General features: G+C 42.1%; 2 protein-coding genes across 2 annotated transcripts; one reads left to right on the forward strand and one right to left on the reverse strand.

The window, feature by feature from the left end:
• Positions 1-324: 324 nt before the first annotated feature.
• Positions 325-3,189, forward strand: tmem276a (transmembrane protein 276a). Its single transcript, XM_026175695.1, has 4 exons — positions 325-1,060; positions 1,483-1,596; positions 1,695-1,832; positions 1,968-3,189. The coding sequence occupies exons 1-4, from the start codon at positions 658-660 to the stop codon at positions 2,213-2,215; spliced, it is 903 nt and encodes a 300-aa protein (XP_026031480.1). The 5' UTR covers positions 325-657; the 3' UTR covers positions 2,216-3,189.
• A 4,150-nt stretch (positions 3,190-7,339) lies between these two features.
• Positions 7,340-8,593, reverse strand: fibina (fin bud initiation factor a). Its single transcript, XM_026175704.1, has one exon. The coding sequence runs from the start codon at positions 8,431-8,433 to the stop codon at positions 7,804-7,806; it is 630 nt and encodes a 209-aa protein (XP_026031489.1). The 5' UTR covers positions 8,434-8,593; the 3' UTR covers positions 7,340-7,803.
• Between the last annotated feature and the right edge of the window lie 7,518 nt (positions 8,594-16,111).

Raw genomic sequence — 16,111 nt, forward strand, 5'->3', positions numbered from 1 at the left:
TTATGACTTCTTTTAAAATAATCGAATGAGTCAAACATTATTACGCTGTGCTTTGACATCTTTGCCTCTGTTTAATGGAAACTTACCAGAGGCAGTCTGCTGGCTGTGATGAAACTGTTTCCTGTGAGCACACCACAGGGAGAAAAGCAGGTTGTTTGTCTGCATTTTTGTGTTTCACGGAACACATCAGCTGAGGTGCCTTGAGACATGGTCTATTAAAAGACGGCAAAGGTTCCTTTATTTTGTTTAACCCCAGAAAATCGTGTTTATGACGACTGCAAACCGTGACCCACGGTGCGTAAAGTGCAGGTCTGGGGCTTCTCGTGCTTTCAAATATTTGCTCTGTCTCCATCTACTGGAAAGAAACGTTGAACTGGCCAGTATCTAGGCTAGACTGAGTTCAGAGGCATAGAGGAGACAACCAAAATAGCACATCGAGGCCCAAATCTATTTATCCTCCGCCCCCGAATATGGCTCTTTTAGGGGATGCTTGACAAATTAGAGAAATGAGGGCTTCGCCGATTGATCAGCATTTCCGATTTCCAAGTATTGCCAAATTTCCTCCCCACCTTAGACACTGACATCAGCAGCAGCCAGGAGCGGAGTCCCGCTGTCCCGTGGAAATATCACGGCACAGAGGCGAGATACGCATGGAACATGGCTGCTATGAGGACTTTAACCGTGGCAGGTCTGTTTTTGGCTTTTTGCGCTTTGGGACTGATCGCGGTGGCGATCAGCACCGACAACTGGTACGAGACTGACGCCAGGAGGCACCGGGAACGCTGCAAGAATTACTCAAACAAAAGAAACGACCCCGGCTACATTTACATCTCCAACAACAACCTTCCGCTTCGGATGCTGCCAAAGGAGAAAAACGTTGAAAGAAAGGGCTCCAGTGTCAGCGGCGAAATGCTGCTGCGGGCTAAGCGGCACTTCTTGCCTCCTGCCCCGGCAATGGAGTCTCTCTGCAGTCGGCATTTCAACTCCACCGTCACCGGACTGTGGAGGAAGTGCCACAGAGAAGGGTTTGACTTGGAGACGGAGGATTTGATCTTTAAAGGTTTGGTGTCGGGCTTCGTGTTTTTGTGCTGTAACGTGTTTGTTTCGGAAGCTTTGTGTCGAGTGACAGGCGCTGTCGGTAACAATACTTTGTGCACGAATGCGCTATCCAAGGTGCTGATGCTGCGCAAAGACCCTCGAGGCCTACGCAGTATCGCACGGAGTACAGTTACAATGCGATCGACGTGCTGTTTTTTTCTCTCGCCCCAGCACAAAAGGGCAGCCTGTAGTAACAGAAGCCTCGGGATGCGTACAATAAGCTACTCCACAGTGGTGTGGGTGGATGGGTGGGCGGTGGTGGAGTGGGGGCTGGGTGCGTATTTTTGGGAGGTGGGGGGTGGCAGGAGCGAGCCTTGTGATATCCTCTTCATCTCGTCTCAGTGCTAATGTGAGACATCCTTTTTGTGTTGTTTACATCCACAGGATTGGTTCCACGCTGCACACCAATAAAATACTACTACTCATCATCAGAGCTCCCCAGAAATCTGCCAATCAATCTGACGAAGACAATAAGGCAGGATGAGTGGCACGCGCTTCGTGAGTTACCTTTTTTTAATCTGATGAATTAATGTAGAAAAACTGAGCACGCCCCCTGACATACACGGTGTTTTCTGCTGTGCCTTTTTTTTTTGCAGATCTCCAGAGGATGACTGCCAGTTTCATAGGAATGGCCATATCCATCATCATGTTCGGCTGGATCATAGGCGCTCTGGGCTGCTGTCAAGACCACGATCTGATGCAGTATGTCGCCGGACTTCTCTTCCTCATGGGAGGTAAGAAGTTCTTTACATAAAGAGCACTGCCCCGACTCACCGCAGAGGGGCGGTGTGGTCTTTATTAACCGTGGCGCATCAAAACGGGGGGATCAAATCGGGTTGCTGACTTGTTTCATCCTCGCTCTCTGGCAGGGACGTGCTGCATAATCTCCCTTTGCACGTGTGTGGCCGGAATCAACTTTGAACTGTCCCGCTATCCGCGCTACATGTTTGGCATACCAGAGGACATCAGTCATGGTTACGGCTGGTCCATGTTTTGTGCGTGGGGTGGACTGGGCCTCACGTTGCTGGCTGGCTTCCTGTGCACACTCGCTCCCTCCCTCTACCCCCCACAGGCCAGTGCGGTGCACAAGCCCAGACAGGAGAACGGCTGTGTGTGACAGGCCGCGGGCATACCAAACAGACACCTGTCTCATCTGTGAAACAGTGACGAGCCCTGTTCCAGAGACAGCTTCACCCAGGGACTCAGAGAGAAGAGAAAGCCTTCACTTAGCCAGGCACAGAGAAAGCATGGGACACTTGCTCGCACTCACATGGGAAATGATAAAGAGGTGACATTTGACTGAAGACGGTTTCAGTTCCTCTGGTGCTTTTTGATTTTTTTCTTCTGTCCCTCTTTATGAATAAACTGTTGAGTGTCATTGCTTGCTCTTCAAGAGGAGAATATAACAATTTCTTCTTGTAAAATCTGCTAGTTTGAGAAGAAAAACAGAATAAAAAAGAGAAAAAGATGCACTGGCAGGAGGTCAATAGCACAACTTTCAAATGGGAACTGAAGATCAAACCATGGACTTGTAATTCACATTTCAAAGGGCAACTGTGTATCATTATGTACCCATTCAAAACAAGATATGTACATGTACTTTATGAATTGTATGTATGCAGATGCATTTGTGTTTATTCAAGGAAAAAAAATAATGAGCATTAGACCAAACTGTGTTTGAGGGAAGTGTTTTGTTGTTCTTGAGGTCTTACCCCTGTCGGAATATTTTTGAAAAATAAAAGAGCCATGCAAAAGTATTTTTTTCCCTCCCCCCTCATGTAATGCACTGAACAGACATCATATAAAAAGAAACAAAAGCAAAAAAAACCTTTGTGGTTGTCTTATGTCTTAACATGTGTTCACTGTTATGCCAGCAGGCAGAAGAGGCCTGCTAACCGAGTCAAGGCGTTTACAGCATTGTTTTAAAACTGCAGCTGAATTTATTTCTCTTGGTGTTGGAGCTGCTTGCAGGCCACCGTTTTATGCAACCACTTCTAAATGCTTAAATGTGCAAATGTCAGTGGCCAAAATGTGCATCAGTGACCAAAACTGAGTGACAAAACTGACAGAAATAAATCAGTCCAAATTTAATAGAACATGAAAGTGAAGTAATTTTTTTTCCGCCTGCACGCTTCAGTGGAAATTCAATCTATGTTTATAAACAGCAGGGCCACATAAAATGAGGAATGTCCGGATAACTTCATCCAAAGCTCTCGGATCACAACATGCTGACAATTCACAGATTAACACACTGATGTTGCTGATAATTTTTCAAGGTGTTTTTTTTTTCATGCGTACTAGTTTTAAGAAAAAAATTAATCGTTCTGACAGCTAATTCAAATATTGGCTTCACTCATTTCCTGAACTTTTGCTGCTCATCGGTGCTATTCTGTTGCTCAGATTGTGGCAATCTTCATCTGCAGTCTTCAAATAAATCCCTGTTGTTGATTAGGCACAGTGTTTGTTTACTTAAGTCACTGGAGATTTAAGTAAACAGACACTCTCCATCATAAATGAACAAAATATATTCAGTGATAAAATCATTTGCCAGAGGATGCACAGACTCTCTTAGTGGACCGTTAATTCATTGCAAAGAGCTCCTTTTTATTCCGTTAACAGCCCCTGGAAACATGAAAACATTTTTCATGTAAACAAACAGTAGTCCTCTGTTGTAAATGTATCTAACTGTTCAAACGAATTGTGAAGACTGGTTTGTTTTGCAGTGTTACAGTGTCTGGTATCAATGATACAAAGGACTGTGTGGTTAATGAGGAGGAATCATACATGTCCTACATGTGCCCACATCATTAAAAAGTCATCCGGTGCTGTAGGTGGTCTAATTATGCTACATACCCATGGCTTGTTGGCCAAAGTGCATTCAATTGCTTGAACTTTAAGTATGCTTTGCATTAAAAACCCCAACCCCAACAGTGACTAATACCATGTCAGATAAGTGGAGTAAAAAGCGTGTATGCTTTTCTCTATATAAGGTCAAATGGGACTCTGTGGAGTCTTGTGAAAAGAAAAGCTAAATGCAGCCCATGATTCAGTAGCTTGTAGCCAACTTTTCTTTACAGCGTGGCTTCAGTTCACTGAGGGACTCATTTATGCACAGCTCTCTTAAGGTCCTATCACAGCATTTCAAACAGGTCTGGACTTTGGGCCATTGCAACATCTTTGTTCAGCCATTCTGTTGAAGATTTGCTGCTGCGTTTGGGACCATCGACCTGTTACATAATGCAGTTTTACACCAAGCTTTAACTGTCAGACAGATGGCTTCACATTTGACTATACAGAAGAGTTCATTGTCGACTCATGACTGCAAAACAAGCCTAAATCATCACTTTTCCACCACCGTGCTTGACAGTTAGTATTAAGTGTTCGCTCCAGGATGAGTGCTGTGTATTATGGCCAAGCATCTCCACTTTGGTCCTGTCTGTCCAAAGGAAATTGTTCCAGAAGCCTTTTGTTTTGTTCAGATGCAGTTTTGCAATCCAAAGCTGTGCCGTCATGTTTTTTTCAGAGAGAAGAGGCTTTCTCCTGGCAACCATTCCAAACAAACCACATTTGTTTTCCTGATTGTGATATTCATGAACTTTTACATTTAACATGCTAACTGAGGCCTGCAGAGTCTGAGATGTACCTCTTGTTTTGTTTTTGGCAGTTTCTCCGAGCATTGCACAGTCTGAGCTTGAAGTGTCTTGAAAGCTTTCCACGTGTGAATAATCTTCCTCACTGCACAATGATGAACTTCAAATTGTTTGGAAATGGCCTCATAACTCATCTCAAATTGATGGGCAGGAACAGTTCTTGGTATTCCATTAACACCCACCTGAATGCTGCAGACATCAAACTGCCAAAACATCTGGTTTTACAAGGGTGCTCACACATACAGATGATTAATTAATCAAGTGTAATCAAGTAATTAGTAGCACCTCACTGTGCCTTACTCTTTGAATTTCAGTGGAAGCAGTAAGAGTGTACTTAGTTTTCCATAGGCCTGGATGCTGAAAGTAGCAAGGACTATTTACTAAAGTACAGTTTGAAGGCCATTGTACTTAAATGTTGGTATTTTATTCTAAAATATATTTTTGAAAAAAATATTGTACTTTCCATTTCTCATCAATTAAGTAATGACTTTACAAATATAAAAAAATAAGACAGACTGATATACATAAATAGTTATAGTTGATCACCAGCTACTATAGAGTAAGGAATCAACTTTTCCACTTACAGCAAAGTAATGCTTTTTCATTGCAATTAAGCAGTGAAAGAGGTCATCCGTCCCTTCCGAATGGGCTATTCTGCATTTTGTTTTCTTTAACAATACTTCCTATACTAAAATTAATTTTAAATGTAGGATTTTTGCTTACATCCCTGCATACCACACTGGTATAAGTGTTTCTTTTTTACTGAAGTTAAAGCTCTCACTTCTTTTCGTCTTTGACTTAGTTATGTTGTCTTGTTACATCAGCAACATTTGTTAAGGATAAAATTAATTCTGCTCCTGAGTATGTGAAAGGGGGGGGGGGGGGGGGGGTTGGCCTTCAACACAGCAATCTGAAAAAAAGTCTTATCTCAAGGTTCACTTTCCTGCTCTTTCAAGAGCTTTCATGGTCTTTAGCAGAAGGCAGACTTTGCTCAGTGGGAAGTTTCTCTGTTGTCATGGAGCTGGTCCACTGAGATGTGTTAAAAAACTTGAGAAGTTAAACAGTATCTCTATTTTTATTGAACAAGAGCTCCTTAAAAGAGCGTCAGATGCAGTTGAATCATATTAAAACGATCAGTCGTTTCATTGCAGTAATAATAACGGTAAGACTAGTAGCAGATGGAGCACTTAACAAATCTCTCCTTTCTAACAATAGCACCCCAGAGGCCTGTCATTTTCGGGTCAGAGTAGTTTCAGGTCGACTGTGGTCTGCATTCTTGACCTTTCTTTCTTTTTCTTAAGGAGAATAAATTCTTCAACAGCATGCTTAACGCTCGGGCAGTCGTGCCTCTAAGCAGCGTGGATCTGAATCTAATCTTGCGGGAAAAAAATATTTTCCTATAGGTGGATTTATATCAGAGCCAAAAAAGACAAATTAACTATGATGGGCAGGTTGCTTATGAGAGGTTTTGCGAATAGCTCCACTTTTACTAACACAGTGGAAATTTTGTCCAAATATTTTAATCAAATCTTGGAGCCCTGTACTGTGCCCCTGGAAATTAAGAGCTGTATAGACATATAGGGTTTCTCAGGAGCTCCTGCAGCTCTGGGTTTTTGCTGTGCTGGTCTGCACTGTGCTAAGAAAGAAAGAGCTGTTTTTTTAAAAAGGGGTCCCTCAGGGGAAGCTGGACTGTGAGGAAAACCAGACAGAGGAAATCACACCCAGTTGCGCCCATTGCAGCCCATCTGGCTCACTCACATCTGCATAGACATCATCTCTGTTAACAAAAAAAAGTAAGAAAGAAAAAAAGTGGGCATGCTTGTAGCTGTTACTTTGTGGTTGTTGCAGACGTTGGCTGGAATAAGAACATTTTACGGTAGTCAGAGAAAGAAAATACAGAGATTACCACCAAAGGCATTTGTGATATTAAATCCAAGGCACTTCAAATGAAGACTGCCTAACAGATGTGTTTATGTGTGACCCTGTTAGCCAGGGTTAATGCTTATTTTGGAAATTCAAAACAATTTTCCATCCATAAACAGTGTCTCTGAAATAAACTCAAGAGCAAAACAGGGCTTTTTTTATAGGCATATAAACAACTTGCCAGTTAAAAGCCTATTTTTAGTAAAAATGACATAATCCAAAACAGCTCAGAGTTTAAACACAGTAACATCTCATGTCAACCTCGAACTGCGTGGATTATGACAGACAAAAGACTAGATAATGATGACAGTGACGGCCTTTGAAGAAGCATATTTCATACTCGAGCAGATTACTTCCAGATGGAAGTGGGAGGCAGTGACAGACTTCAGACGCCAATTAACCACGGCCACTTGAAGGGACAGTCGAGCCTGCCACTTGTAGTGCCAACAGCAAACACGGTGATGTCAAGACATGAGGGAGGAGGAGGGTCACATGAAAGTGATGAAAGTGAAAAAAATTACAATTTCAAAGATTTCGAGTTCTTATTGCACATCGCAAATTTTAAAGGATGGGAGACGTCTCACATTGAAAAAGAAAATACCTGAAAGTCCTGATGTGGTGAGAAGAATGAAGAACATTTTGTCTTGCTTGAAAGAAAGGGAGAAATATCAGATATTTAATATTTATTTGATCAGTTATGACAACCTAACAGCGTGAACAGCATAGTTAAAATCATACAGAGTTACATATTTTACTGACAATAAATCCATGTTGGGGGGGGGGGGGGGGGGGTTGTTTTCACACTCTCTCTTCTGGATAAGATTTCTCCTCTGGGGTGGCACTGAGGGTTCCTTGCAGACATAACTTATGTCCACATTTCTTTGTTCCCTCCTGATTCAGAGGAATGTGCTAATATTTCTGTTAGAGCTCCTTCAGTGACACAGCTCCAAGGAATGGGAACAACCAAAGGTCAGAGAAGTTCAAATGCTTAAGAAGGATATTCATAAGCCACAATAAACTTTCCAGTTGGTTAATGAACTGGAGCGTCCTCGCTCTTTCTTTTTCCTCAGTCTCTCGCTCTCTCTTTCATACACACATACACAAACACACACTTAAAGCTCCCACAGCCCCACTAAGAACCAGCATTAAGATACTCAGTCTTTAGGCGGCTCAGCCTGGTACCGTGACTGCGAATGATGAGAGACAGCAGCTCATGTTTATCTTTCAGGCCCAGCGAGATGTCGGTGGTTTCCTTCAGTGCGTCCCTAACGTCACCCACTTGCTTCACCACATGCCCGTTCAGCTGTTGCTCTTCCCTTAGCTCAGTCTCTTGACTTTGTTTAAACTTCACCTCCAGCTCCACCAGGGACTTGTCCACGTTTGAAAAAGCCTCGCCGATCTGGGAGATCTCCCGCCGGAGGAACTTTCCGTAGCTGTCCTCTCCGTCCAGATCCTGGGCCACAGTCCGGCCGATGCCCTCGAGCAGGCGCGCCGAGTCCTCCGCCTGCAGCTTCGTGAGGACGAAGTCCTCCCTCACTACAGAGTCACTGTCCTCTAAGGCCGCGCATGGATACACGTCTGAAAATTTAAACAGCATCTGGCACTTCTCGGGATCTTCTGTCTCCTCGTAATCTCCATCCGGGACGAAGAAGTGATGGAAAGTGCCATTGGAGATCTCGGGCTGCAGGGGCCCAGTGTAGACTGCCGAGCAAATTGGCAGAGATGTGACGATGATGAGCAGCAGTGGGACGGGATCCATCATGCACCTCCTCTCTCTCTCCAGCGAACAGCATCTGGACTGGCAGCCGGATTCAGCGCGCAGTTTTCATCCCGACTCATATTACACAGTCCCCCGTCACCTAAAAGGCGCAGACTGCCTGTTTTAAGGCAGAAGGGCCCCTCTGCGGTGGCTCCAGGGTCAGGCAAAGCGCGCAGCACCAGTGCAGAGTCATGCGGCTGATCTTTGAGCGTCTGTGTTTCCGACCGCAGAATTTTAAGGCATGGTTCACAGCAGAAAAATATCTTTGGGTTCCGTCAGTCATATCTAGAATAAGTGGTTTTTCTACAGCGTGTTTTGTGCATTATGCTCTATGATTTACAAATATAACCTCGTATTTAACAGTTATTTGCAATCGATCATGTATCAGCAGTCTGGTTTGCATTTTCATCCCCCCCCCCCCCCCCCCCCCTTTTGTTACAATCAGAAACCTTGCTAGACACTTTTCTGGGCATATTTGCACTTTTAGGTAGAACATTTGCACACTGAGAAGCATAAACTTACACACGAGAACCATTAACCATTTATTGATTTGATATTGATCCTTTTAATGCTCTTCTCTCAGGCCCTTGAGCCGCTACTAAGTGCATAGTGAACAGACGCTTTAAGATAAAGAGACAGCATTGGCCATAAATGTAAGTGATTGTCATATGATTAGAAAAGGGTGCAGGTAAGTGTATTTATGCAGCTCTTGTGAAGAGCAGTGCTTATTTCAATACAAGTGCATTCCCACTGTTTGCTTTTTGTCCTTTGTGGGGCGTTTTGTGGGCCTGAACATGATTTAAAGGGTCCAGGAAACAACAAGAGCAAGATTTTTGTGGGGAAAGTTGCATGTGATGTTTAGGTGTTTAGCTGGTTTTTACACGGATATAATACAGACACAGTTTTTTGTGGCAGCTGTTGGTAATAAGCCATAACATGCAAAATTGTTACATGTCTTAATTGCCTTTTTGGAAGCATGGAAACATCCATGGCATATAATAAGCAAAGCGTGGCTCACCAGCAAGAGGGTACAAAGTGCTTCCTTCTACATTCACAGTGACACTGTGCTGCTGAGAAATTGTGGGTTTTGGGATTCAGATGGATGTGACTTTGACATTTACTAACTAAAGGCGCTCCTCAATAGAACAAACCTCCTACAGGAGAATAATTTCACACACCACGTGACAAATCCGGTGTCAGAAATATCAAAAGGAAAATGACAAAGAGCCAAATACAGCGATGGAGCATTAGACTTAAATTGGGCGAGCACACTCAAAAAAATAACTCTTTGAATGAACATAAAAAAATCATGGAAAGAATTTCCACATAATTAAAATTGCTTTATTTTAGCATTATGCAATTCTGTTATTCCAACTTAATGCACTTGATTAATTAATGATGAATCAACTGTTTCACTACATTTGAGTCCAACTTAATTTAATTGAGTTGATCCAACCCATGCAAATTACGTTAGTGTGACAAAAATGCTTAATCGTAATAGAAAGCCATTTATTAATGTGCAAATCCTTTCCATGATTATTTTAAGTTCATTAAATGAGTTATTTTTTTGGAGTGTTCAACAGTCTAGGGTCTGGCTAACATAAAATGTTAAGGCATTTATCATAACTTCCACTCCATCCATCCTCTTATCTTTACCAGGGTTGCAGGGAGGTTGGGGCCTATCCCAGATGTGATAGGGTGACAGTCAGAGTACTGGACAGGTCACCAGTCTATCACAGAGAAACAAACAACCATCTGCACTCATGTTCACAGATATTTTAGAAACGACAATTAACCTAATCCTAATTACTGCGTGACTTTTAACTGTGGCAGGAAACCAGAGTACCCAGAGAGAACCCACTGCAAACTTGGCCAGATTACAGATTTATACCCAAGACCTTTTTGCTGCGAGGCACTGGACTGGCCATCGGGCATGCCTGGCATTTGCCCGGTGGGCCGATGTGATTTTTCGTTTTTATGGGCCGATCTTTGTTTGTTTTTCCGTAACGGTATAAACACTGAAAGGTGGTGGATTGGCCAGATGCTGGGAGATGTGTAAAAATAACTCAGTTGTTTGGTGGTGGCTATCGCGGAGCTTCCACAGATTCAGTAACATTAGCAAGTGGTGGAGGCCAGTAGGTGGATGAGAGAAAGGGGAGGCAGGAGGAGGACAGACCCGAGGCGGCCGCCAGTCCGAGTGTCAGGTGAACTGAATTTCAGGTAAGAAGTTATGAAAAGCTTGATCAGCTGTTGTTAGAATTTATTTGATATTAATTTCTAGTATCAACTGATGTTTGCTGGAGCCACAGCTGTAAAAGCTGCTGGTCATGATGTCGGTTTGGATATGTGGTGAGAGGGAAACATGAAGATGCAACCAGGAGATGTCCTTACTGGATCATCAGAGCTGAACAGGTGATGGAGAAACAGATTTACCTTTTAGGTGACATGAATGAGTTGAAGGGAAGTTATGAACTGTTTCTGAGAAACAAATAACACCAGGATCCTTTTCTAAGTAGCTGACAGCTGGTAACTGTGCAGGGGCGGGTCTAGCAACGTTTGTCCAGGGGGCCAGGTAGGGCATTAACAGGGAAGGGGGGCACAAAGAAATACTTTTCTTTGTTATGTCATTTAAAAACTTTGAATACATAATTATCTGAATCTTACAACAAAAGTGGTCATCTGACTAAATGTATAGAAATCCATTATTGTTCATAGTAATTTTTTTAGGGTCCCATCATAATTTCTTCAGAAGTAGCTAAGTACTGTATATGATGCCAGTATTTTCCCACATTTTCTAGATTCTGTACCAGTACTGTGTGTAAAATACCATCAAAAAGTCAATTAAGTTTTATTCTTTCTCACCTGTCTTTCTATCTCCTTTCACTTTTTAAAGGTTATGTTAGAAAAAATATCTTGCCCTGCCATGCTGATTATTGATGTGGTAAATGAATAGTTTATGAAAATATCCTTAAATCTGTCATTTATTATTTTTAATATTCACTAATGGTCATGTCTCACCTGTAGTCTTCTCTGTCTTAATTTCAGGTTTCCACCATGTGTTTCCACCATGTGTTGTAGATGTATCAATCTAATAAACTTAAAGTTTATTAGATTGATACATATATGCCAACAAGACAGTGTATATCACTGTGACAACAGCGTTTGTTTTCATTCAAAGGCTTTATGGTTTTTCCTATAATACCTGGTGGGCGGGTCTCTAGTCAAAATGCCCGGGCTGATTTTTTGTCCCAGTCCAGCCCTGCGAGGCAACAGTGCTAACTACTGTGCCACCGAGCTGTCAATATAGACTTCAAAAAATAGGGAGGCTATGATTACAAGGCTTGATGTAGAATTTTCTGTACGTTTTTGTCCTTTACAGGTTAAACCACAATAAATAGTAAAGGCATGTACATAGTGTGTGTATGGTTGTCTGTCTCTTCTAACCCCAGTGATTTTCCTGTGGTTTGAACTCTTGGGTGATCTTGTGAATTTTGTGAGTCCAGCTAACTAACCACTCTTAGTAGATTGTATCATGTCAGCTCAACAAGAATAATTTAAGTTGCTGAATTTCATGCAGATCCTACATGATTTAATTACATTCACCACCGAAACATGAAATTATTTTGTTCACATTACAAGCTTGAAATTTGTAAATGTAACAACCACCCAATTTCATTTTTTTGAGTGCAATGTAACAAGCCCGATCCACGGAGGCATCACCCCACCACCTACTGAATCCAAAGGATCAACTGTCATTTTCCAGGTGCCACACTAGCAGGGGTGGGCAACATTTTTTAGAAATGTATTTGCTAAAGTGAATGAAGAGCTGCATTTTGAACAAACTGAGTAGAAGCATTCTGTACATAATGCTCAACTCTATGAACATTTGTGGGGAAAAGAATGAATTCTTAATTCAAAAACAAAAATCTTTGTGTTAGAAATTGTCTACTTTTCCTCAGTATGGTGTATTGTGGCACAAAACAATCCATTTAAAAGCTATATCAATTTTATTTTTCACAATATAATTTTAATCTTTAGAATAAAGGTGCTGAAGTTTATTGCAGAAAAAACATTTGGATTACCCTGTGCTAAAATCAAGTCATAGGGCAGTACAGACTTGCTATAGTCAAAGACGTCACGGTCCATTAATTGGAGGCTGTGTTTTATAGATTTTTTAAATGTTAGCGGATGTTTAATTTCCCATTGAAGACATTAGGGGTCATATTGAGATAGCGCATGGGTCAGTTCTGGCCCTCTGGCTGTATGTTTTCTACATTTGCACTAGAGGTTACCTCCAGAACCCCCCTGTCTATACACTGATGGGTTAGAGCTGCTGTGGTGGTGGGGGGGCCTCCAAATTAATATGTAGTTTTAATGTTGTGCTGTGCCTCCATGGGGATAGGAGTGTCTCAAACAGATTTAGTAGTTAATGCATTTTTATTATATTTTCAGACTGTGAGAATATAGTGAGCAGTGAGCACTCACTCTGATGACTTTAGTCAGGTGATTACATTACTGTAAAGGGGAGAGTCCCCTGGGCTTCGATCCCCTCTAATGCACATCCTGTCCAAGATAATTGCATCATCACCGGGTGGCCTCAAATATGGCTCACAGCTTGTCAGCAATAGTCACCCAAATTGGAAACATATGGTGAGTTGTAAACACAAGGCTGGAAATGTCTTGTTTGGTCCTGTGTTTGATCCATATAGTATTTGCTATAGAGGGGATGCATCTTTGTCACTAAACAATGAGGTAGAGCGGTTGGAAATGCTTTTTTTTTTTTTTTTACAATAATACAAAACAGACTGGATTTATTCATGAACTAGGACCATGCAAAAATATTCAGTGAGCTCTAAATTTGCAGTATTTCACATTCAGCATGCAGGAGTTGCTGTTCCTTCACTTGCCTTTCTTGACTGACACCAACAAGCAGTTTAGAGCAGCAGGATAAAAGCAGGATTTATAGGATTTGTCAACAGGAAGGATATAGGTCAGCAAGATGTAAGCTGACAGCAGCAGCAAACAAAACCAAAAAAATAAAAAAAAAGGTAGGAAAACAACAGTTGAATAGAGATTGGGGTTACTCTTATGGACAGAAATGGACTGATGGAAAAGTGGAAATACAGGGGGGGCAACTGCTGCAGAAAGAGGTAATGGGCTTTTCTGCATTCTGCTTTTTATTTAATAATTAATGCTAACACAGTCTAGGCTCCTTCTAAGAGTATCAGTAAGCCATGTCAGCATACATAATGGGAGGTTTCCCTCTCTATAATGTTAAAGCATCTCTTAAAACCTTGTGGCAAGGCAGACTGATGCTTGGATAAAGAGGATGATTAATCAGAAGCAGATGTGCTGTTTAGTCAGAAAACCCACATTTGAGATGATTTATGGCCCCAGAAAAATATAGTTAGAGTTCCCCACAGTTATGTCACATATAAAAATCAGGGAGCCCATACAGGTGGATGTTGAGGTGGTGGAGGGGCTGACACAGCTGGTGTCATTATAGGGCAACAGTGGCAAAGAGATTGAACATATGGAGCTTAAATGCACCCCAAAAGTGGGGTGGGGATGATGGGAGGGGACAGAGATATGATGTATATGACACAGTGCAGCTTGAGATGACTGGTTGAACTAGCTCACAGGCCTCCCTCCAGATTAAGCTCATTGCTATAACTGTTCTAATGCAGGGATTTCCCATAAATGAAGTGTATTCTATCTCATCTTAGTCTTCATGGAAATATGTTTCAATTGCACTTTGAAATACATGTGAGAAATGCTACAAATGCACATGTTTTTCATTTCCCGTCAGCTCTGGGTCATCGGAGTGTTGCTTGTTTGTTTGAAACTGCTGTTGCACTTCTGAACACACTGCTGAATGAGGGAAACAAGCAGAGACAGCTTGAGGCTTCTCGGCATGCAGGCCCTCTCTGTTTCTTCTTAAGTCACACACCTGAATAAATACAGCGTCTCTCAATATAAACACGAACAGAATAAACTGTCCTGCTCGCAGAGGCAGAGCGGGGTACCATGGGGTAAAATAAAGCCGCCCAAAAGCAGATGTAACAACACATGCAGAAACAAATATAATTTAGCGGAGTTGGAAGGGATGTTCTTGTTGATCCACTATTGTTGACTTTGTGAGTGTGTACGTGTGCAGTGCATGTGAATAAGAAGGCCCAGAGTCTATTGTTTCTAGCAGATCCCTATTTGATGGTGATGGGCTTCCTCATGGTGCATAGGTCGAGGCCCTGCGGGCTGCGTGGGAGACTGCAGAAACAGCGAGCTGACTCACTGTGAGACTGTGAGTCAGCTCGCTGTTAATGACTTCATGCTCATTTCATTCCATCAAAAGGATTATTTTGATGTGATCATTCATATCAGGCTCATGCTCACATGTTTTATTAAAGCAGAGGATTTAAAACGGTGACCTCCGCTAATCAGCAAAAAAGTTTCCAAAGCACGCAGAGAGGACAAACCTCAACGCAACCCTCTAAATCTCTCTATAGCCACTTCAAATCTGTACAGGACCCCCTCAGTCCAGAAAGCATGCATGTTGGGTTAGGCAGTGATTCCAAATTGGCCACAGGTGTGGATGTGAGGATGAAGGGTTGTTTGTCTCCCTGTGTCAGCCCCGTGACAGTCCTGGTACCAATCTGGCCTCCGCACCCTCTGGCTACACACTTGACTCCTTTTGCAAACCAAACAGCCTCAAGCAGAAGTGGGTTATGAATCTTGCTATTGTTAGCTGATTACTTAGCACGCCACCTTCTCATCCGAACACGATCACTTGTGGCATCAAAAAACATGTTAGCAGCCAAATTGATGGATGACATTATGTGACTACATCTATTTGTTTTTATACAATCTATGAACTCCATAGCAGAGACTCAATAGAGTTACACCATAGTGGAGTAGGAGAGGGATTGGATTTGAGCCTGTGGAGACCTGTCTACTGTGAACTGGGAAAGGCTCCAGCCCCTCTCACCGCCCTAGTTAGATGAAAGATTAATGAAGGACTGTTGCTGCAGTTCTGTGAGAAAAAATGCTATCTTTGGAGGACTGCATCAGACTGGCATTTTGGCCATATGCCCTTAAGTGTTTTTTCATTAAATATTCAAGAGAGGTAGTTTTGTAAAATGAGCTAAATTTGGCAGCAACATACAGGAAAACAAATCAGGGTGTTGAAAAAAACAAAAGTGCCAAACAGAAGTGTAAGAAACTTTGGTGAAAAACTGGAAATAAATGTAACATTTTAAATGAAAAAAAGATTGTTTTATATCTCATGCTTCAGTAAAACAAGTTGGATCTTCATAAACACATGGGTAAGCCTTTCAGTCTTGACTGTGCACCACCACAGGACAATCAAGTATTTGTTTCAAGCTGTGTTGGTTTGATTTTTGCAGATCACATGCCGAGTCAGATCAGTCAGATCTCACTGCAGCTGCAGTTGAAATTGATTAGCATCCAAAGCGTGAACTGTAAGGGGTTTGGGAATTAACCGTAAAGTCAGAAGGCTTTTCTCTGGCTTGCTATCGATCCCAGTTTGACAATCTTACAAGCAAAAAGAAGAAATCCACTGAAGCCAATCAAATAATTGTTAAATAATTGTCAGCAGCCCCAATAGACTATTGTTATAACTACAAAACATGCCACTGTCAGCTGTAGCATTATGATCAGTCAC

The sequence above is a fragment of the Astatotilapia calliptera genome, chromosome 7, assembly GCF_900246225.1.
Source record: "Astatotilapia calliptera chromosome 7, fAstCal1.2, whole genome shotgun sequence".
NCBI lineage: Eukaryota > Metazoa > Chordata > Actinopteri > Cichliformes > Cichlidae > Astatotilapia > Astatotilapia calliptera.